The sequence below is a fragment of the Pseudochaenichthys georgianus genome, chromosome 10, assembly GCF_902827115.2.
Source record: "Pseudochaenichthys georgianus chromosome 10, fPseGeo1.2, whole genome shotgun sequence".
Lineage (NCBI taxonomy): Eukaryota > Metazoa > Chordata > Actinopteri > Perciformes > Channichthyidae > Pseudochaenichthys > Pseudochaenichthys georgianus.
The window spans coordinates 32,799,237-32,823,657 of NC_047512.1; the positions used below are offsets into that span (position 1 = coordinate 32,799,237).

General features: G+C 39.9%; 2 protein-coding genes across 2 annotated transcripts; both read left to right on the forward strand.

The window, feature by feature from the left end:
- Window positions 1-69: 69 nt before the first annotated feature.
- aup1 (AUP1 lipid droplet regulating VLDL assembly factor) lies at window positions 70-18,142 on the forward strand. The gene is made up of 12 exons (XM_034093590.2): window positions 70-379; window positions 1,343-1,480; window positions 2,002-2,152; window positions 2,327-2,514; window positions 2,998-3,070; window positions 14,585-14,658; window positions 14,922-14,988; window positions 15,820-15,925; window positions 16,061-16,198; window positions 16,312-16,451; window positions 16,670-16,758; window positions 17,935-18,142. The coding sequence occupies exons 1-12, from the start codon at window positions 339-341 to the stop codon at window positions 17,978-17,980; spliced, it is 1,251 nt and encodes a 416-aa protein (XP_033949481.1). The 5' UTR covers window positions 70-338; the 3' UTR covers window positions 17,981-18,142.
- Window positions 18,143-18,888: 746 nt separating this feature from the next.
- On the forward strand, window positions 18,889-24,421 carry fnta (farnesyltransferase, CAAX box, subunit alpha). Its single transcript, XM_034093569.2, has 9 exons — window positions 18,889-19,048; window positions 19,526-19,611; window positions 19,835-19,949; window positions 20,392-20,496; window positions 21,084-21,210; window positions 21,372-21,520; window positions 21,737-21,799; window positions 22,632-22,824; window positions 23,561-24,421. The coding sequence occupies exons 1-9, from the start codon at window positions 18,924-18,926 to the stop codon at window positions 23,666-23,668; spliced, it is 1,071 nt and encodes a 356-aa protein (XP_033949460.1). The 5' UTR covers window positions 18,889-18,923; the 3' UTR covers window positions 23,669-24,421.

The window sequence follows — 24,421 nt, forward strand, 5'->3', positions numbered from 1 at the left end:
ACCTTTATTATGGCTCTGCTTTATTCAGTTGACATATATGGATTTTTATTCTGGAGGATTCTGGCCGGAAGTGTTGTTGTTGTGTAGTGTCTGCTAGTGGAGCACAGGCGCTAGCGATGCTAGCACCGCAGACAGCAACATTTTTGCTAAGCTAACATTTCAAACTTGAAAAATAGACTGCTAGTTATTCCCGGGGGCATCGTGGGCATAATAACGTTAGCTGACGCTTAAGCCCACCGTGCGACAACATAGCTGCTCTGAACGTAATGACTAATTTATTTTTAGGGATCAGGTTGTATTCTTAGCATTAGCCTCCGAGCAAGGTCTGACTGGCAGACATGGAGAACCGGGGGATTGAAGATATGTTCGACTTTCGTCGGTAAGTCAGCTAACTGCAGCTAGCTAATGCAAGCTGTTGTTAACCTTCAGCTAACGCTAATTAGCCGCATTAGCATGGATGTTACGGTCGTATACAGTGTGTTTAAAAATATATAGTAACGTTATCTACAGTGACGTGTAATGTTTGTCCGCTAGCATTAACACACGTTGCGGAAGGCTTCTCAGTCCAAACGAGAGGCTATTTAGTATTTTATTAACTTGAGCCAGCTAGCTATCATAGCTGTGGTATGGTGACGTTCACGTTTTATTGCTAACTTTTGTTATGCAACCTTGTGCAATGCTCATCTCAGTAAATATGTCGCCCAGCCATTCACTGTGGCGTTAAACGCGCCGTGTAAGCGAAGCTAGCTTGGCCTTACACGGTGGTTAAAGTTGACTTCGTAAAATGACTCTTAAAGAACAAAGCTAAGTTTCCTGAACGTCTAACGCGTGCACAGTAGAATGAGCTAATGTTGAACCTCTACATAGAGTACCATGGCCATTACCCGTCACCTCCGATTTGAAAAGTATATTTTGTGCTTGGACAATATGTACTACACACCAATACAAGTATCTTTCACATCAATGCAGGTGGGACATGGGGCCTGTAGGTGCACCAGTGCACATTTGTGTGTGGGATTTTACGCCAGAATAGGACTACTTTGATATAAAACATCCCGAGTGTTCTAAAGCACCCAACCTTAAAGACAATCAAGTAGCGACACGTGTAATAACGTGTGGGAAATTAACGCTACGGGCTGTAATACAACATGGAAAATCAAGTTTCAAACAATAATTGATCCAGCAGTGAATAATTAACATACTAAATCTGAGATACGTGCTCAGTCATCATGTACGACCTATTGTAATTCATGTGAACTGTAAATATTTCATCTGCTACAACATTTAAGTTCAAGTTCTCTCCACTGAATTAAAACATTTTTTGCAACTTTTCCTTTGACAGGTTTCCCAAAGATGCTCTAGTCCTCCTACTGTTGCTGATTTACTTTCCAGTTGGTATCTGTTTGATGCTAATAAGGATTTTTGTTGGTGTTCACGTGTTCTTGGTCAGCTGTGCACTTCCAGAGAGTTTTATTAGAAGGCAAGTATTTAACATTATACAGTGTACATTTCTCTATGGTCCATTTTACCCTCAACAGTCTTAACATTCATAGATGTGGCAGAAGTAGCTGTTGTAGTTACTGTTTGTGTATCATTAAGGGTCATCTTTTTATAATATAAGAGTATATGTGTATCCATGTCTTAATATGAGGAAGTGGGAACAGTTTATGTTATCATACGCTATGTAATGCATACTTTGTAATTGATTTAAATAATTGCGTAATGGCTGCCTCTCAGTTAAAATGACGCTATTAATCACAGCCACCCCATAAAAAACTGCAAAGGCTTAAGTGCTAGTTGCACTCTATTTGTTAGTGTTGATAACTCTTACATTTCAGATGGTATTTGGCTTTCAGTCACTTCAATGTTAAGTTAAAGCTAATGATTGTGGGAATGAAGAGCCATAAAGCAGTGATACACCATGTATGTTCTAGATAATTGCCCGATATATTAAGATAATCATCCCGATTAACTTCAGCTTTATTCCTTTTGTTCTCTTAGATTTATTGTCAGGATTATGTGCTCAGTCCTGGGGATGCACGTGAGAACGAAGAACCCTCGCTCCAGGGACAAAACCACCAAGCTGTACATGTGCAACCATGTGACAGAGTTCGACCACAACATAATCAACCTTCTGACCCCCTGCCATACCGTGAGTGTTTGTCTTTTAGATGGGCTAAACCATGTCTCAGTTTCCTGTACAAGTGTGCACCTGTGAGTTTCAGCGCTGATGCAACTTTGGCATTATTTTGGTTTAACCAGTGCTGGTATTGTTTCTGCTGAATGAAATGTTGGTGAGATGCTCTGTCTCTTTCTGCACCTTTAGCCCCAGTTAGAGGGCTCCACCGGCTTTGTGTGCTGGGCCAGAGGCTTCATGGAGATCCATTCAGCATCTGGCCAGGGAGCCATAGGAGACACTCTCCAGAGGTACTGCTCCACTGAGGGCACCTCCCCGCTGCTCCTGTTCCCCGAAGAGGAGACCACCAACGGCCGCGCTGGCCTGCTGAAGTTCAGGTTAGTGCCATCAGGATCTGCCTAATGTTTGACTAATGTCACTGAGGCGACAGTTATCATTTCTCTGTGGAAATTGGTTGATGCAATGCGAGCAGAAAGCATGAATAGCTGAACAAATGTAGTGTTGTTCCTGCAAGTTCTATCTTTAGCCTTCCTTTCTGTTTTTGCTAGTCATTTCTGTTGACCTGAAACAGTGAAACCAGCCCTATAGGACAGCAGTGAGTGTTTGGAATATATCATTATCTGCACTAAGAGACAGGGTTTGGCCAATTCTTCATTTCAATTGATAATATCTTTGACCTACCAGTTACCTGACAGTGTGCCTTATGATTCTGCTACGTTTTAATTTGTTTGAAAATAAAATAAATTTGACATGTTTAGAAATCAATTCCTCTTGAATGAAAAAAGCCACATTTAGCTACTTATTTAAAGCATACAACCTCAAAAACTAACACACTAATGATATACACTTTCCCTTCTCAGTTCTTGGCCTTTCTCACTGACTGACTCCATTCAACCTGTGGCCTTACGAGTGACCAGACCGTTGATTGCTTTGGTAATTATATTTGAACTTGCATTTAAGACAGCAACACAGTGAATGGATAAATAAACAAGAAGATCTGAATACCGATACAAATATATGCTTATTTTGAATGTACGGCCTTAACTGTTTGAATCTTACATGCGCTCTAGAGCAGGGGTTCCCAACCTTTATTGTGCCAAGGACCGGCAGATACATTAAAACAAAATCGCGGACCGGTTGTCAATTTTAACTGATTTTAATATTTACTCACCACCAGCAACTAGGGATGTCCCGATCACCTTTTTTTGCTCCCGATCCGATACCGGTTTTTCCCGATACGATCTTTATGCAATGCATTAAGAAAAAAAAAAGGGAAAAAGCATTCAAGTTGTCCCTTAAGGTTTTTATTTTTATTTAAATGACAGTACCCAACTATCCATTCTATCCAACATGGATATAGCTTCTTTTTTTCACAGCAGCATTGGATCAGTTCAGTTGTGCAGCATTGGATCAAAACAAAATAAAGCTTATCAGTGGTCCACCACAAAATAACCATGTAAACAAATTGAGTGCAGATAGTGCAGTGACAAAACAAAAATAACTCTACTGGAAAGGTAGCTTGACTAGCTTCACAAGTTCACATTCAGTGACAAATAATAAAATAAAAATGTGGCTTAGTGCAGAATTCTAGCCTTAAGACTAACTAGTCTAGTAATAATGCAATGAACAACAGCAGCTTAACATAACATGAATAAACAAAGTATTCAATTTCCATCTTACTGGAGTAACACAATTCAATAGTAATCAGCAGCGAACCACTTCAACACGTGTTTCGGTGTATTCACGGCATTCATTTTGTTATTCTACAGTATTGTTGTTTTATAGTTATTTGTTAATGTAACCCAATTTGTGTTCTTTGAAATTGAAAAGGATATTGCATTGTGTTTGTTACTTTCGTTGCAGTTGTATATGTCTTAAGTGTAATTTGGCTTGGCTTCCTATTTGTGGACATGCTTTTATTTTGAAGGAGAGGTAGCGCTATTGACAGGAAGTTGTTGTTGCTTTGGAAACAACGTGACGGAGATTAACGGAGAAAAGTAATATCTACATATAAAGACGGAGAAAGTAAATGATAACGTTTATGGTTAAGTATTAGCACCCCCCGAAGAGGCACAATATTGGAGATTTCAATCAATTCAATTTGGAAAAAAAAAACGGGGAAAAAACAAAGAAAACGAATTTCCGAATAACGAAATTGAAACCCGAATAGTACTCCAACGAACGAATATTCGGATATTCACCGTGTTGTTGTTGGTGTTTGTTTCTCAGGTGGCGTATTAGATTGGTCGCGTTGAACGTACTGTTCTTTCCACCACGTGTAACCTCCTTCTTGCAAACATTGCATCTGGCTGTTACACTGCCTTCGCTTTCAATTTTCTAATACTTCCAAACTGCTGACATGTTCTCTGTGCCGAATCCCGAGTCACCAGCTGAACGTAGCCTCTCGTTAGCGTACTGCTACTATTAGACACTGCGCCCACTCTGTTGCCAGATTTCAGAGAAATAAGCAACCAGGTCTGAAAACAAGCCCAGAAGAAGCAACACATACATGATGTTGTGTAATTTTAAACCAAAACTAAGTCCTCAGGATGACTTTAAGACGTGAACATGGTCATTTTTGTTTTGTAACATTAAATAAAATTATTTTAAAAAATAAATAAATAAAAGATTCCCGATCCCCGATCTTTTTCTCCCGATTCCGATCTTTTAAAAATCACGTCATCGGCTCCGATCACGTCATCGGATCGGGACATCTCTAGTAGCAACAGAGGCTAATTGTAGCCTATGTAACAGCCTGAACAAATACGAGAACAATATCAGGGTGTCCGCGGGGTCTTAAAAAGTATTAAAAGTTGATAAAACAATTTAGCGACAATTAAGGCTATTAAAAAGTATTAAACGGCATTTTCCAAGGTATTAAGAAGGTCCACAGCAACGACAACATGAAACACCCTTTAATTTACTGAAACAACATGTCGGGAAACCCCCTCAAGGTGGCCCCATGCATAGCGTGCCATAAAATGCTGCTTCTTATTTTAAGTTTCACTGCCTTGCTCCGCTCTGTGGGGGGGTTGGTTGGTTGGTTGGTTATCTGCTGGTGGACTACCTGAGAGATATACAGCAGGAGAACACTCCGTCCACCGCGGAGAATAAACAGAAGGGCAACCATGACAACCATGCTCCGGTGTCTTCTTCGCTGCTTTTGGTGTATTTTGTGGCGGCAGCAGCGCCACTTACAGGCCTGGCATATGCACTACAGCGTTTCCAGCATTTCCAGCGGTCTAGTGTGAACGGACACGTTAATGAATCGAATGCGCGTGAATGCGTTTTACTGTATCGTGGGGCCGGGGTCTAAGCCAAACTATATCCGGTCACAGAGATCTGCTATTTTAAAGTAAGGTCAACACATATCGACCGAGAAAAGTCTTAACATATATATCGGTTTTTGTAAACATATGACTAATGTGTGAGGGTGATGACGTCAGAGCATCGTCCTATGTGCCGGGCTTAGCCCCGGACAGCCCCAGCCCAATTTAACCCCTGGGTCTTTGTGAGGGAGCTCCTATATGGCATGACCCCGCTGAAGCTCACCAAAGTTTAATATATTTCATAGTTCAAAGTTTTGTCAATTGTTTTGTTTATTGGTCAAATACTGGTTTCTACTGGTTTCTGAGGAGTTTTACTGGAATGAAAGAGCACAGAGTACAGAAGCAACAAAGCAGCATACTGCATTAAACCTGACCTTCACAGAGAGGTTGCAGTTCATGTGGAGAGGAGGCTTCAGTAGTCTGTCTGCACTCTGTTTAGTTGTGCTATCTTACAATCAATATAGTAAATGTGAGGGAAAGTGTGTCGCCAATGTAACCGGTTAGAACTCGAAGTTGCGATGAGGTCTTAAAATGTATGGAAAGGGTCTTAAAGAAGGTCTTAAAAGGTATTAAATTTGACTTCAGGATTCCTGCATATACCCTGAATATGCATCCAAAACATATTAATGTTTAAAAAAGAACCGGTGTCGTTTTTTTGGTTTTCTCGGAAAACCAAAAAACCGACGTTATTCAGTTTTTAAACCAAAACGGGAAAACAGAGTGTGTGTGTGTGTGTGTGTGTGTGTGTGTGTGTGTGTGTGTGTGTGTGTGTGTGTGTGTGTGTGTGTGTGTGTGTGTGTGTGTGTGTGTGTGTGTGTGTGTGTGTGTGTGTGTGTGTGTGTGTGTGTGTGTGTGTGTGTGTGTGTGTGTGTGTGTGGTGTGTGTGTGTGTGTGTGTGTGTGTGTGTGTGTGTGTGTGTGTGTGTGTGTGTGTGTGAGAGCAACACGTTCTCACTCTCGTCACATATTGACGGACGGTCAGGGCCCCTCCCCGTCGCTATATTACGTACAGGGTACCCCTTGCCCGTCATTTTCTACGGGCAGGGCGTCCCATAGACCTTCATTGCGGACACAGCGGACCCCTTGCTCGTCAGGCTTCTACGGGCAGGGCGTCCATAGACCTTCATTGCGGACACAGCGGACCCCTTGCCCGTCAGGCTTCTACGGGCAGGGCGTCCATAGACCTTCATTGCGGACACAGCGGACCCCTTGCTCGTCAGGCTTCTACGGGCAGGGCGTCCATAGACCTTCATAATGCCTATTTTAAGGTTCATTTGGCCATTAAAATGCGTTTTGATGTCATTGTATAGGAGTAATGAGTTTTTATTTGTGCAGTACATGTACATGATGTTTAGTTTGCTAGTTATGACGAAGATTACTTCATGAATGTGTACACATTCATGGTTGCTAAGGTGGTTGCTATGGACGCTGCAACAGCTCCCAGACCACGTGATCAACAACAATGGCTGTCCTTCGTGTTATTCTCGGTGGAAAAATGCCTATTTTAAGGTTAATTTGGCCATTAAAATGCGTTTTGATGTCATTGTATGCGAGTAATGAGTTTTTATTTCTGATTAGTTGTGCAGTACATGTACATGATGTTTAGTTTGCTAGTTATGACGAAGATTACCTTACGTCTGTGAGGAAAATGCATGGGGCTCAGAGCCTCGTATTTTTAAAATCTTTTTTTCCTTCTAATTTGTTATTCTTTTCAAAATAACACACTGTTATTTACTCACCAATAACATACAATTATCCTTGCTTTTATTTATTGGTTTAATTCCATAATCTCTGTCTTTTTTGGTGTTCGTCAGGAACTGAATTTCAAAATAAAAATAACCGGAAACAGACGTAGGCCTATAAGGGACATTTCGAGCATCATTGCGATTGTCAAAATGTTTGAGTTTAGGATGGCCAAAGACACTACACTACCCAGAATCCCCAGCTATCGTTGAGGACTACAGTCCCCGTGATTACTCTTCTAGGTCTGGGATTGGATGTTGGAGTGGCAGTGCGCCAAGGTTACAGCGTCAAACAGCTGTTTGAAATGGAACGAAACCACGCCAGACTATCCAAAACTGGAATCGAACGCCCCCCCAGAACTACACACTACACTATTGTGTTTCGCAAAATGTTCTATGGGACGTCTCTACTGAACTTTTTTGTTTTCCCACAATTAGAAGTTGCCAGTATTAAACACATTGGTGTTATCAAATGTAAAACATATAATTAATAAATGGATAAAAATCGCTGTCCATAATGCGCAGCATCAATATATAGCATTAATATACCCACATGACAGCTCATTGATACTTTGTAATTCTACTCCACTACAATTCAGAGGTTAACCTGGTATTTTTACTCCACTGCATTTATTTGAGTTACTTTGCAGATTCTGATTAATGATGTGAAATATAAACAACCCTTAAATCAGACTTTAGTTACACCTGAGTGACATTCAGGTAAGGTGATTGTCAAGTGCCAACAATCAGGAGAGATATTTGATACTTGTGCTTGAGAAGACTAAACATGTATCTGCAATTGACATTAATGGAAACGAGTAATAAAGTATATTAATTACTCGTTATTCTCTACTAATAGTTAATTAAAGACTATATATTATGGCTATTTTGCACATCCCTTTCAAGATTTTAAAGGTGTATTGACATATCATTTACACAACTTACGGTGTAGTTATGAAATGAATGAAAAACTTGGGTCACAGGTCCCTCAACAGTGCAGTACAAGACATCTATCAATATGTGTGTACCTCCACCATTAAACTGTCATATTCTGCACATTTCTTATTCTATCTACATACATAAGAGTATAATCCATATGTATAATATCAGTTAAAATAAGTGCTTCAACATAGTTAACATTGCAGGAAAGCAATATATTAGACGTTAAGTACTTTGTATTTATCTGTAGATAGATACCCCCAATGTTTTTTTCTTATTTAAAAGAAGACCGTAATCTGTTATTTAATGTTTAAATAAAGGTTAATTCGTTTTTCTGTTTTGCACCTCCTCCTATTAATATCTTTGTACATCCTGCACTAAACTGTTTTATTGAAGAGATCACTTATAGTATCTTCTTGATTTTTTATATTCTATATTTCTATCACAGACCTTCTACTTTCCCCCTATGAAAGTATATGTACTCTTAATATTTTTTTAATCAAATATAACACATAAAAACAATAATTCAATAACGTGCTTTAACCACTAGGCACACAAGGTACACACAGTAGGGATGTGCATCTCCATCACTGATACGATACGATTCACCCCTGTTGCGATACAGTTCGATACGATTTGATTCAACATTATGCGATTCGGTGCGATACGATGCGATTCAACACTATGCAAAAATAATGATACTTCAATTTGGTACGACAGAAGATTTTTGTTTTATTCCTTATATGCAGCAAATCATACATTAACAAAAAAGTGCTTTACATATTTGGTACTGCACATCCCATCATGCCGTTTATTTGTTTACCTTTAAAAGCTCTCCAGAGTACAGTACAATTGTATAACACCTCACAGTTAAACAATGTAAGGATGCATTGCTCATGATTAACAAATAACAGCTACCATAGTGCAATGCCCATCCAGCTGCCAGCCTGATGTGCTTAACCCTCATAGGCTAACTCACCAGTGGGTTCTATAACAATAAAGAATATAAATAACCTTTCACAAACAGGTATTTCATAACTGCTTACAGTGAGGAAGACATTTAAATTATTATTGGCCTTCACAGGCTGCTGTAAACTAAACACCACTCTCTCTGACAGAACACCTCACTGAGTGATTTCACTCAGTCTAACTTCCAGGTTTCTCTTTTCAGCCGCAGACCCCATGTCGCCTCTTTATGTGCGTCGCTAAGTTCCTCGTACTACTTGTGTACTTTAAAGTGTCTCGGCATCGTTAACAATTTGCGAGCGATTTTTCAAGTTGACCGTCTGTAGTATATAGTGCCGCGCACATATACCATCAGGACGTTACTGATGGGGTGCGGCTGCGGAGTGATACTGTGTGTATGCAAGCCCGCATCTAGGACGGATCTATGTATCATGGCTGTAGACCTGTTAAGTAATAAAGATACCTCATACAAAGGTCTACGGATACCTTATTACTCTCCATGACCTGCGGTCAACTATATAGCATAAAGGATTATTACACCGTCTTTCTTGAACAATCCGAAGTGTTGCCAAACGTTTGATTTGTAGGTATTTTTCGGTGCGCTGTGTTTCTCTTTCTCCTCAACTTCCGTGTGGGTTGATAACTGAGACTCTCGGCCTCCGTAGTGGCGAAGCAAATATCAAAGATCGTCTCTGCTGAGCGTTGACAAGATGAGGGGATTTTATATGAATGAATCGGTTTTTTACCGATGCAAAGACGCTACGCAATCGATGCATCGCGAGTTCAACCCAAACTGTAGCTGATGTGCACTCTTTCAACCGGTGCACTCGCATCTTGAACGTTTATGCCGGTGCACCGATGCGAATCGGTGAATCTTAACATCTCTAACACACAGACACTTATGTACAACATCTGAAGATGTGTAGTTTTATTCATGCTTTCACATAATTTTACAGCATATTGCTATACTATTTCAGAATCAGTATTTACATTCTTACATTCAAAATGCAATCCAATTCAGTAATATCTTTAAAAACTACAGTCCTTTTTTATCAGCTGTGCACCGTTATGGTGTAAATATAACCTATCTATGAATTACATCAAATGTAAAAGTCAGCCGAATTAGTGTTGATACTGCAAGGAGACGTATTGTGTGAAGAGAAATTGAGAAGTTTTTTAATTGTTGATATATTTATGATCCACGTCAAGTATTCAGTTTCGGCGGCATTTCTTCAGTTTTTCCATAGGTCTCATCATCAGGGCGCTATAAATAAAGAACTACGGCAGATCTGTAATATTTAATGCAGCCGAACCGTGTATTACAATGCCGTTATGTGATGACTTTCAAAGAGAAAAGCAAGAGCACTCGGAATTAAGTATTATTTTAGTCTTTTCAAATGTTTTCCGGATTTCATATAATATAAACACCAAACCCCAGCATGTATTGCGGCTAAAACATCCAATCAGCGTAGCTGAGAATCTTGGGTAATCGCTCGAAATGCCCACGTCTGTTTCCGGTTATTTTTATTTTTAAATTCAGTTCCTGACGAACGCCAAAAAAGACCGAGATTATGGAATTAAACCAATAAATAAAAGCAAGGATAATTGTGTGTTATTGGTGAGTAAATAACAGTGTGTTATTTTGAAAAGAATAACAAATTAGAAGGAAAAAAATATTTAAAAATACGAGGCTCTGAGCCCCATGCATTTTCCTCACAGACGTAAGGTAATCTTCGTCATAACTAGCAAACTAAACATCATGTACATGTACTGCACAAATAATCAGAAATAAAAACTCATTACTCGCATACAATGACATCAAAACGCATTTTAATGGCCAAATGAACCATAAAATAGGCATTTTTCCACCGAGAATAACACGAAGGACAGCCATTGTTGTTGATCACGTGGTCTGGGAGCTGTTGCAGCGTCCATAGCAACCACCTTAGCAACCATGAATGTGTACACATTCATGAAGTAATCTTCGTCATAACTAGCAAACTAAACATCATGTACATGTACTGCACAAATAATCAGAAATAGAAACTCATTACTCCTATACAATGACATCAAAACGCATTTTAATGGCCAAATGAACCTTAAAATAGGCATTATGAAGGTCTATGGGACGCCCTGCCCGTAGAAGCCTGACGGTCAAGGGGTCCGCTGTCTGCAATGAAGGTCTATGGGACGCCCTGCCCGTAGAAAATGACGGGAAAGGGGTACCCTGTACGTAATATAGCGACGGGGAGGGGCCCTGTGTGTGTGTGTGTGTGTGTGTGTGTGTGTGTGTGTGTGTGTGTGTGTGTGTGTGTGTGTGTGTGTGTGTGTGTGTGTGTGTGTGTGTGTGTGTGTGTGTGTGTGTGTGTGTGTGTGTGTGTGTGTGTGTGTGTGTGTGTGTGTGTGTGTGTGTGTGTGTGTGTGTGTGTGTGTGTGTGTGTGTGTGTGTGTGTGTGTGGAGAGATTAAGATTAAACTAATTTATTTTGGGAACACCCACATATAGGCTACCTATGGAGTTAGCCAGATGTGTGTAAATTACTGTTCATGGTCATTTGAAAACAAATGCCGGTGTCGGACAGACATACCGAACACACTGAGCTGAGCAGAACACACACACACACACACACACACATCATGCGCCTTGGTGACTGGACATCTCCTTCATAAAACTAATAAAAGGAAGACCAAGTGCCTCAGCTTAGAGGGGTTGATCTGGTTTCTTCTCTCTGTTATTATCTGCCCTGTTTTAGAAAAGATCCTTTCTGAGGGGACTGGTGTGGCGACAATGCACAGTCGCCGTGTTCTCAAGTGCCTGTGGAGGTTGTTTGTGGACCCTGCTCTAAATGAGAGCTTCATCATGTTACAAATGCTCTTTGAGCCGGCTCGTTCGCGACCGACACATCACTACTCTACACCCCTGGCCGACATGTCCTTAAAATGAAGTCCGAGTTTGAAATATATCTCAAATAATATATGCTCTGCCATTTCCCCACATCAACATAACAGTCTGCAATTAAACAGTTGTCTCCTGTGCGCTCCTCTTCCTACTTGGCGCACCGGTAACTTTCTCGTGCGCACGAGAGGCTGAGACCAGGCTGAGCCGCCGAATCCCTCGGAACATCACAAAAGCCATTTTTAACAGTTTTCTGGTGAAAGATTAACTAGGCTACTGGATGAAATAATATGACTGGTATAGGTGCAAAAATTAAACACTTTTTGAAAAAAATATTATGATAAAAATATTTGTATATATTTATAATTCTGAAAATATTACGATAAACTCACAGCTAATTCGCGGCCCGGCAGTAACACCTCCGCGGACCAGGGGTTGGGAACCTCTGCTCTAGAGTATGAGTGTTGCACAACAAGTACAAGGAGAAGATATTTCTATGATTGCAAAATGAGTGAACTCTCCTGGAAGGAGCGAGTGCTGCTTTAGTCCAGGGGTGGGGAACCTTTTTCCTCTCAAGGGCCATTTCAATTTTTACAATATCTTCCGAGGGCCATATACAAGTTATTGACCTCTGCTTAAAAATACTAAAATCACAGCCCATTCATTTCGCCTTTCTTTCATGCTGTGCAAAGAAGAAGCAACCTCTTAATCCAGATATTTTACCATGACTCGCGCACGCATGCACGTGCACGGTTGTGGCATGACCACCAAAACAGAAAGATATGGACACAAGGTGTGTGCAAAAGTATTTAGTTTCCTATCCATGTGGACATGATTTAAGTGTGTGGGGTTCAAAGCATCAATCTGGTGCATTTTGAGAGCAACATTAAGAGATCTATGGATACATCTCTCAACATCCATATGAAACAGAACTGTAAGCAGATTTACTTTTTCTGTATGGATATTTTACAAATCACTCTCCTTTCAAACTGTGTTCTTGTTTATTAATAACAACTTTTTTTTACTGTCATATAGTATTTTATACCTGTTTACTTTATTCTCTTATTTTTTTATAACTATAATGATCATATAAAGATGTTCCTTTACCTCACTGGTTGGAGAAAAAGCTTCTTATATTCGTTAGCATAGCTAGCTAACCAGATGCTAATAACAACAAAGTTATTGACTGTATGACAGGTGAACAAATCGCCACTGGGCTTTCAACTAAAGACACAGACACATGCTGCAAACTGCAGCATGTGTACGGCTGCAATTTCTGGAAGTGCCGGAGTGACGTTCTGGTGCTCTCAGTCAGAACTGTACCCCTGTCAGACGAGACATATAGGCTACCACGTGATGACACATTAGGCTCGTGTTGTGTTCAAGGACCAGGGTCCTTGGCCAGGAAAAACAGGCACTCGCTTGTTTAATTTGTTTAATTTTTTTCTTTTTTGCTTGTGTTTATAAATTACCTCGAGGGCCGTACCAAATTGTCTCGCGGGCCGTATACGGCCCGTGGGCCGGAGGTTCCCCACCCCTGCTTTAGTCTAATCCAGCCATCTCAGTACCGAGAATAATTAAGTGTAGTGTTGATGTAGGGGTGGGTGATATTGAAAAATATAATATCATGATATTTTTCAAGCAGTATCACGATATTTTTTAATGTCGGTTATTATGGTTATTTTTCAAGTTACTTAACAGTACAACCACCTACAAGGTAACACAAACTAAAATAAAAAGGAGTAACAGACCAAAATACCATTTCAAGCTGGTTTTAATTCTGCAATGAATCCCTGAATGAACAATTCAACAGGAATGTTGATATGGCTTCCTCAGTGTTCAAGTAGGTAGGCCTACACCCTACAACAAACGTTAACACTGGTTTCTTCACCAAGTAAAGTGCACTCTCTTGCTAAATAAAATAAAATATTCAAGGCACAGTTTCTCAGAATAAAAATTCAGTTTTAGGTAGCACTAGCAGTGATGTAACATCAATACACATGAAAAGGAGAGTAAAACATAACTAAGTAAAACATAAAACACCAATGAGGAAAAGTCAGTGCCAAACAATTAAAATGTAAACTTTAGACTTGAAGTGCAATCAAAGACTTTAACATAACTGAACATCTGTTTCAAAAGGGAAAAACAATATAAATACCTTATTGATAAAATAAAATATAAGCCAACATAATCAACCAAGACAATAAATGAAGTGCAATACTGTCTGAATCCAGACAGCTTGGTTTTTACTAAGCGTTATCAGTATTTAGTTACTTCGGCATCATTTTGAAACGTGTATTACAATGAAATAACGATAAAATAGGTTAATTTTGTCGTAGTTGGTTTCCACCACAGAATTTACATGGATATAGGCCCCGCCCCTTCTCCAGCGTGTCCTGTTTGAATGACAGCTGACAGCCGTGGTGAAACTCCAGCGGTTAGAACTCCAGCGGTTAGGGCGATGAGAATATTCGCATCGTGTCCGTTGTGAACGCAGCATAATGCAGTTCAGAAACTTTCCCATGACACTGTAATACATCCATGTGATTGACTTTGTTGTGTTTTGTCTGTTCACAGAGCACACCTGACTCGAGCTGGATGAAGGAGCTCTTATGGACATTTTTTGCTCCATGTACAGTGTATCATGTAAGGTACTAAACCATTTGTATCATTACTTCTATCAGCAATTGCTTTTTCAAAGTGGAATCCAGATATTGAAGCCAAAAGATCAATGACAAAAATGATTCGTTTTCTTATACATTGAGGTAGTTTTGTTTTGAAAAATCACTCAATATTTTAAAACTAAAATGTTTGCTTCTTGCTTTGAGTTTCAAACTATTTTGAATATTTCTGCTGCAATAATAGTTCTTGTACTTCAAACGTTGTTGTTTCTTTGTGTTCATTTTCTTCCCAGCTGGCTCCCGACAGTATCCAGACAAGATGGCGAGTCCACACAGGAGTTTGCCAACAAAGTCCAGGAGGTAAAACCAATGTTTGCCGGTTGAGTGGATTTGTTAAAGCTTTAATTTTTCTAACAATATAAACAAATCAAAAGTTACACTCGGTCCCTCTTTGGTGAACCTCAAAGATGTTTGCTTTAATAAGACAAAAAAAGAAGGCACCATTATAATTTATTTATGATTTTTCCCCTCTGTTTTTTGGATCAGACTCTTTTATCTTGCAAAATGCACATTTGTACATCTTCCATACATAAAGATGTGTCCCCGGTGCGTCAGGGAACTCACAAAGTGTCAGAAAACAAAACCCTCTCTTTTCCTCCGCGCACAAATCTCTAGCAACGGGGGTACAGCGGAGCTGATCCAGATGTGTGTCCGATATGACGTAAACATGTGCATTAAGAATATTAAATAAAACGGAATTCAAATATTATATAGGCATAAGAACTTTTACAGAAGCTTTTGTACTATAATATTAAACACTAATAAATATGTAAAAATGTAAAAATGTATATATTACATTATAAACAGTGGTGTTTAAATATTATTAAAGATGAAAACCAGTTTATTCCTTAGCATTTACAGAGTACTAAAGTTATACTCTTCAGTGTTATTAAAATATGTTTTCTATTTGTTAGTGTCTCACATACTTATTATTGCAATATATCAGGACATTCTTAAAATTGGGCACAAACGGAACATTTAACTCCAATGTCTAATAAAATGATGAAGTGAAAGCATTTTGGATTACCGGATGTTGTCTGCCACTTGGCTGGTTGGCGAAGCTTCAGTCGCAAAGCAGTTGTTCCGGTTTGCCTTTGTGCTGTGAACTAAAGGTGTCGGTTTGTCTTTCAGCTCCTGGCTGGGGAACTGGGCCTGGTCTCCACTAAGATCACTAAAGCCGATAAAGCTGAGCACATCAAACGGACCAAAAGACACACCGTACCACAAGCATCTACAAGTAAGTCAATTACCAAATCTAAAGGATCAAAATTAAAATATTTGATTCGTCCCAGGAGAAAACAGCTCAATATCAAAAAAAATAAATATATAAATAACAAATATCATACAATGCCGTTCTTCTCCCTTCCCCTAGGTGCCAGACCAGCATCTATCGGCCTTGGATTCATGGTCCAGAGTTTGGGTACGGATGATCATAGGATTGCTAAGATGGCCCAACAGGTGAAGGACGTGCTGCCTCACGTCCCGCTGAATGTCATCGCAAAGGACTTATGTAGGGCCGCTAACTCTGCTTCATCCTTCCTTTACATTTGTAACACATTCTTCATACACTTGAGCAGGGTTTGGATATCTGTGAACTTACAGTTGTCTTTTGATTGTGTTCAGCTGAAACCAATTGTGTGGACACCACCATAACTAATCTGCTGGAGAGCAAGGAGGAAGGTCCGATGGAAGCAACCGGGACCTCAACGTTTGGGTCTTCTATGAACAACTCCTATTCCTCTGTCCCTGCCCCCACCATAAAGGTTTGTCAGGGCTCTGGAGAATGATTTGTTAGAGAGAAAGTCCCTCATGAGAGATCCCCAAAAAGCCTCTTTAAATATACCAAACAGTTAGGTCAACAATCTTTCTTGTGCAAGTCCTATTTTATTTTATTTGCCAGTAAATGTAATCCATCAAACTGTTTTTTTCTTATTATTAAGAAATAATAATAATAATAATAATGTTCTCTTTTCGTCCACAGCCTGCTGCCAAATGTTTCGGGAGATACCCAGTTGACAGACATTTGTCTCTCCAAGAGAGAAAAGAAGCACTGTATAATTTTGCAAGAAGGTGAGATATTCCTGCCATAAGCAGTGTCACATAGTTACATCACATGGTGAATATTGTATTTTAAGCAAGACGAGCAGAATGTCTGTTTAATATTTGGGCAGAAAGGTGGAGTAAAAGTTTCCATTATACCCTCAACTATTGTTTAAAGGTGGGGTAAGTAAGTTTCAGAAACCGGCTCGAGTGCACTACAATTTGAAAGTACACAGCCGAAAAGAATCTGCCCCTTCCTTCAGACTTCCTTACAGAGCACCTCCTCCAACACACATGAACGCGCACATGACGTCAGCAGACTGGTGAAAGTGGCCGCCTGTTGCTAGCGAGTCATTGAAGTACTACTGCAATGCACGCCCAATGACGGCACGAGATACATTTGTGCGTGCACGAGATGGAAGGCTGACAGACAGGGCGGCAATCCAATCCGTTTAGCTGGATTGGTCGTGCTTTTTACAGTACTACGGCTTCCACAGATGACATTTTTTTTATGGATTTTTTGTCAAAGCACTTCAGATATTCATTGCTATCGGGGTGTTAAGAGCATTCCATGGAATATAACAACAAGTGTATCTCGAGCCAGTTTCTCAAACTTACCTACCCCACCTTTAAGTAATACATTCTGGAATAGTCTATTCGGTTCATGTTATAAAGACACCTCTAAGTTAAGCTATCATTATGCACAATATTCATTTGATTTGAGATTTACTTTGAATTCCTTTTCTAGGGTCATTTAAGATGTATTCTGAAAAGTCAGTGAAGGAATACAAATCAAGAGAAATGTAGGACTGGCCAACCCTCCTTACTATACTCTCTCTGGCATTACGCTCAGTACTGTGCCGACCACCATATTCCAGAAAATGTGTGACCGTTTTGAAAGTGACAATGCGTGCAAATACTTAGTTTTACTTAAAAGCTGCAATGTATCAATATTTGTGAACAATGGGTCCAATAACTGGTTACTGTGAAATAGGTGAATTGTAGTGATAAACTGTAATAGTCAAAAGCACACTCTGAAGCACACTTTCTCTCTATTGAGTGTAACCAACTATTACTTTGGGACAAACATAATTTAGATGTGCAGCTGCACTGTCTGTAAAGTTGTGTTTGTTCCACATTGTAATGTATACCAGGCATATGCAAGTAAAGAAGCACTGACTGTTATATCTGTTTTTCCTCATCCAGACGCTACATCGAGAAACACGGATTGGATCAAGAAGACAGTCACTGAACTCGCTTTGGGTCAAGCCATCATTGATAATATGTCAGAGAGAAGCATATTCAACCTGCATAGCTGTCTAAATTGAATGGTGATTTTATATTCCGTCAACAGGTTCTGTTGCAAAACAGATCTTGTTAATTGCAAATAAAGGTGACAAGTGTTCAGAACATGTTACGTTGATGGAATGGTGATTATGCATGTGTTTAATTCTTCATCCTGGCTGGTACATAATTTTGATAACAATTTGTATTACGATCCACTGACTGTGAATCATCTATTTATTTTTATAATGTCCAGAGTCGTTGATGAAAAATAAAGTTCAGCTTGACCTTAAGAAATGTGTCACTGATGCTGTTTCAATTAAAGGTTGAAGCAAAAGTCCACAACTTGGATGAAGTAGAAAATGATTCAACTGAAATGTGATTTGCATATAATCTATACTTTAGATATCAAATGGTAATTAATTGATGTATGACTGTTAACAATATTTATATTTCCTAATGCACGTCTGCATTTCTCCCAAATATAAGAACTAAATGTTGCCATATGATGGAGCTAAAGAGTAGAAATAATTCAAATAAGTACCAGATACACTCGGATTTAGTAATTGGAACAGATGCATACAAACAATAAAAGCACAATATGTGTGATCGGAATCATTCGCAACTTTTCTGTTCCTTAAACGTCACATCTCAGCAGCGTGTGTGTCAGTATCAGTGCTTACGGAATTGCAAATTACTGTATAATTGCATTATCAGACACAAGTGAGTGTTTTATTTGTACACGATACCTTAATGTATTCAATTCAATTGAACCATATTTTAATCAAACAGAGCAATGTTTGGTAGAAAATATTAGTTCCCGCAGTACATGTAGGCAACTCTGCTACACCGGATATGACGTTTTCTTCCTTCCTCGCGGACTACAGGAGCGATCAGGCTACAAAGTTATCATGTCAGGTGCTGAAGACCTTTCAAATGAGTCTGTGGAGCTGAAAGAAGACAAACAGTTTGATGTAGAGGCTGAAGACAACCTCGAAGATGATTATTTTGACCCGACCCGATATATGTTTTACAGGTAATGTCTGTTTATCACTTAGCATGCCTATTCTGTATGCTAGCTTGATAGCTGCTCTAACGGTAACCACTTATTCATTAACTTTAGTTAAACGCAGTAACGTTTGATAACTTCTACTTTAATGTTTGTTTGTTTTTGTTATTATGAGGTTACTAGCAGTGCCATTGGGTGTGGTAGCAAACCCTATTATCCCATATGTTGGTATAATGTTGTGGTAATTCACTGCTGCTTTCTGTTAGTCCGCCACACCCCTGCGAAGTATTACGTTTTAAGAAGCTAAAGTTAACCAGGGCACAACTAAACTGTCCAATACAGCAATACGTTTATTTTAATTATATATCTACGAATACAAACATGTATTGTGTTTGTTAAACTAAGCAGTAGGAACTGTAAGTAGTGCTAGCTGCATTAGCTTCCTTCATTCAGAATAATAGGTGACAGCCATTAAACCCGCCACCCCCGTGTTTTGTCTCTAAGGGACAGAAAGGAGTGGGCTGACCTGGAGCCAGTCCCTCAGGACGATGGACCCAATCCTGTCGTGAAGATCGCCTACTCTGAAAAGTGTAAGATTGTTATTAAGAGATAATCACATCAAAATTAAAGGAAACGATGTTTAATTTACAATGTACTGCCTGTAAACTTCATACATTTGTAATAGCTGAATTATAAACACAACTATGATTTTACCAAAGTCTCACAGACATGAGACCAGACAATATTCAGTAGTAGTTGGAGTCAGAACTTTGTTGATGTTTATACCAAATGTGCTAATATTTCTTCCAACAGTCTCAGATGTGTTTGACTATTTCCGTGCACTCTTGAAGAATGATGAAAGAAGCGATCGGGCTTTCGCTTTGACAGCAGAAGCGATCGAGCTAAATGCTGCCAATTACACCGTTTGGTAAGCAGGCTGCATGTTTGCAATATGGAAAACTAATGTTCACTATTAAGTAGGGTCTCTTTTTCATACCACAGTGAAAAAACACAAGACATGTGTCCCCTCTGTGGAAAGAGATTCTGAAAGCGTCAGGAACAAAGATTCTCTCTCTTTTTGTCCTGATCCATTTCTATAGAAACCTGTCTGAAAAAGAGCTGATCAGATTTTGGCCACTTTATGATGTCATAACGTTTTTTTGGTTTGTGTAACCATTAGCCAATCACCAACCAAGGTACTGGGCTGCACCTCCACAGTCAGTTAGTAAAACATTTCATCTTTGGATCTCATAGATAGAGCCATACCTTGACAAGATCACACTCATGAGTTGTCCACTACTCAATTCCTTTACACTTCTTCTCCTTCTGAAAGAAAATCTATTGACAGTCCTTGTGTTGGGTGTGTTCAGGCACTACAGGCGCGTGCTGCTGCAGGCCTTAACAAAGGACCTGAGGGAGGAGATGAGGTACATTACAGCCATCATTGAGGAGCAACCCAAAAACTATCAAGTCTGGTGAGTGCTATCAAATTCATTTCAGGTCACATGTTTCTGTAGCTGTTTTTTTAAAGAACCCTGCTTTACTTAGGGAATCTTTATCACCAGGTCTATTAAGATAAGTCAAGTATTTGTTAGCAAAGGGCTGTTTTTGCCAAGTGATATGTTTTGTTAAAGAGGCCCTATTATGCTATTTGGGGATGTCCCCTCCCTGTACTGTGTTATCGGTTTCTGTGCATGTAAATGGTCTGCAAAGGCTAGAATCCCCAAGTTCCCTCCAGAGGGAGTCCTTCACAACACCACGTTTAGGGTTTTTGAAGCATACATGCTATCGCCAGAAGTAAGAGGCGAACGTTGGGCTATAAATGAACTACATAATTATCGCATAACTCACGTCAACGTCGCTAAGCTAAAGGTGGCGTTTGGAAGAGTAATTTTAGCCACAAGACATTTAAAAGATACAAAATGCACAAGTGGTGGATTTATTGACAGGTTTTATGGCACAGTCAAATCTAACCAAAAAGCCATTCACTTGGAGACAAGAAGTGCACAAATGCTGACTCACTGCAGCACTATGACACTAGCTTCCTAACCCCCTCCCCCAGGCATCACAGACGTATGGTGGTGGAGTGGCTGAAGGACCCCTCGGAGGAATTGGAGTTCATTGCGGATATTCTCAGCCAAGATGCCAAAAACTACCACGCCTGGCAGCACAGGCAGTGGGTCATCCAGGTAGGGGTTGGAGCTTTCTTTGAGTTTGGATGAGAAAATGTTCTGCTCACAGTGCACTCGCCAGGATGAATGCTTTCTTATTTTTGTGGTTAAGTCCATCTGTGGTCAGTACATGATACTAGTACGTTGCCAACAACAACACTGTCCTTGTTTACCTGTAGGAGTACAGACTGTGGGACAGTGAGCTGGAGTTTGTGGAGACTCTTCTGGAAGAAGATGTGAGGAATAACTCTGCATGGAACCAGAGGCATTTTGTTATTTCTCACACTACAGGATTCTCTGAACCTGCTTTAGTGGAGAGAGAGATTCAGTGAGTATTCTCTTCATGTCTGCACAGCTTGGACACACAGTTCATTTGTACCTTGTTAAGTTGGGTGGCACGCGTTTGGCTTCTCACCTTAAAGTCTCTGTTAAGCAGGTTCTCCAGTATTTACTTCCCAAAAGAACCCAACACTGTTTCTGCTTCAGCAAGCGCTTGACGTTGTCTGCTGCATGCATTTGACTGATTCCCCTCTCTTTCTGAAAGGTACTGTCTGACCCAGATCAAGAAGGCTCCACACAATGAGAGTGCATGGAACTATTTAAAAGGGTAAGCTGTTGCATATCAGAATTCTTTTTTTCAAACAGCAAAACATGACTTTGTCTTCTTTCATTTGCTTTGACTGACCAGGAAGTTCTTCAGGAGAAATCATTGATATATCAATTTGCCATTCCTAATTCAGAAATGTACGATATATGACGGGGTTAAAGCGTTAACACTTCACCTGGCAGCCAGGAATTCATCTTAAATGAATGTCATTACGAAGTTTGACCCCAACCTTCTCCCGTGCATTTATACCATGACATGCATGGCACATGCACATGCTACCTGCATCCACTGACTGGAGGCCAGCGGACATCAGTCGACCTCAGCGATGCAACACAGAATCTGCACTCTTTAGGTGTGGGGAAAACGTCGGAGAGGCATTTTACTGAAGCTTATGCCAGTTTCTTGAAGTTGCACAGGAGCGGGAAACACTATCCTTATGTTGAGCCTTTATTTAATATCCAATAAAGGTTCTAAAAAATACCTTTAGAAAAAATCAAAGAATAAGCTGAATAGAATCCTTACAAGGTACAATGAGGGGAGTAGAGCTGCTCCTTTTTTGAAGGTGCCATCAACAATAGAAAAAGAAACAAACGAGACGTACAACATACAAACAACAAGCATTCATACTTCAATATGCTGAGATGTTATAATGACGTGAAAACCCTTTATCTCTCACAGTTTGAAATGAACTTCTTTCTTACAAAACCACATTTCTATTTGTTTTATCTCCCGGAAATACAAGAACTAGTGTTTAACTTGTATTTCTTCATCAAGCGACACAAACTAGAAATAGAAAAAGCTCATTGACAGTTTTTCTTTTTGACTCCTCAAGGATGCTGCAGGACCAGGGTCTGTCGTCGGTGCCGGGCCTGCTGGAGAGGGTCCTCCGGCTGAAGGAGACGCACTGCTCCCCCTATCTGCTGGCTTTCCTGTTCGACTGCTACGAGGACGCCTTGGAGAGCAGCAGTCAGGAAGAGAACAAGTCGGACGAGGAACTGAAGGAAACTTTAGAAAAGGCTCTTGAAGTGAGTGGAAATGCAAACTTACTGAGTATCGAGCGCTGAAGGAGGAAGTCCTGAAGCTCGGAAATGAGTCCAGTCCCTTGTCTCAAGGTCACTGGGGTTAGAATGAATACCTAGAATGAAGTCATTTTAGATGTATTTTGTGACATAAGAAATGTCAGCCTTTATGAGTCTTGAAAAAGGGTGTTGCTCACAAATGGCCTGAGAAGAGCCTTAAGAATCAGAATCGAGTTTGTTGCCAGGTACGTTTTCTCATACAAGGAATCTGCTTTGGTTTCTGGTGGTGCGAACATAAGCAATCTAAAAAAACAAGTTGCAAATTAGGTAAAATAAATAAATATAAGGATAAAAAAGACAGAATTTAGCATTAAAAAAGGAGTATTAAGTATTTTTAACTAATGTAAATGTAATTATACAAATAACCTTAAAGGCTGAAAAACTAAAACTCTTAGGACAATGAGTATATGGCAAACTACAGTTTATTTTATTTGAAGTGTGCGAGCACGAGGGAAACTCCAGGCTTAACAAATCATAGTGGTTTGGGTTTATTTCTTTCAGTATTAAAAATGAAATTCAAAAGACCCCATGAGTGTGTTGGCCAACACAAATAAGTCACTCCTGCAGCACTTTTAAAATGTGACCTGCGAGAGATCAGGAGGATTCTGAATGACCCACAAACTGAGATATTTCCATGAGTGTGTGTTCTGACCCGTCCTGGGATTGTTCTCCTCCCGTTTAGGTTTGTCATCTTTTGGCCCACGAGACGGACACCATCCGCAAAGAGTACTGGCTGTTTCTGGGACGCTCTTTGAAGAACAGACGGGGAGCTGATGAGGAGAGGAGCTAAGCCAGCGGCTGTTCTCTTCGCTTCGACACGACCTTCTGTCTGCTGGTGACCTTCAGTGCGTCACAGACCCTGAGCAGATAGCGCCCGACAGAGATCTCACGCACGCTGCATTCACACTGTCTTAGAGTGAGGATGGGTCTTACGTTATTACATATGTTCTAGAAGGAGCTAACTGACATGATCAGATTTCTTTATGTTGTGTTTTTAAAAAATATATAACTTAAGCTAGTTTTGTAACAGCTATATTTCTTAATGATACTCATTGGTGACAATATGATTTTATCCCCGAATCAAACATTAATAGAAGATATAGTTTGTTGGGTTGTGAAAAAGTGTGACATCATGGGAATTGTTGTCTTTACCACTATTAGTGTTTGCAGTCAGCTTCTCGCGGTTTAGATGTGTCAAGTCAGTGTTCGGCTGCTGCTAACTGCTAACGGCTAACTGGAAACCAAGCTGTCTAATGTATAGATCCTTCTTCCGAGTGGAAAATATAGTTAAGAATGACTTAAGATGTAAAAAGTGTAAAAATGTGGTTTGAAACTGGTTAAAAAGCAAAGAAAAAAGAGGTCTAGTTTTTGACATTGTATTGCCAATAGATTGATACCTTTAACTGCAAATAGGACTGAGTGGAGCACAGTGTGCACGTGCCACTCTGACTCCAGCCGTGTTTGGTGGTTTTGTGACATGTCATTGTGTTTTAATGGAAGGCATCAGAAAGCATCAAGACAAATAAATAACTGTTTGCAGTAA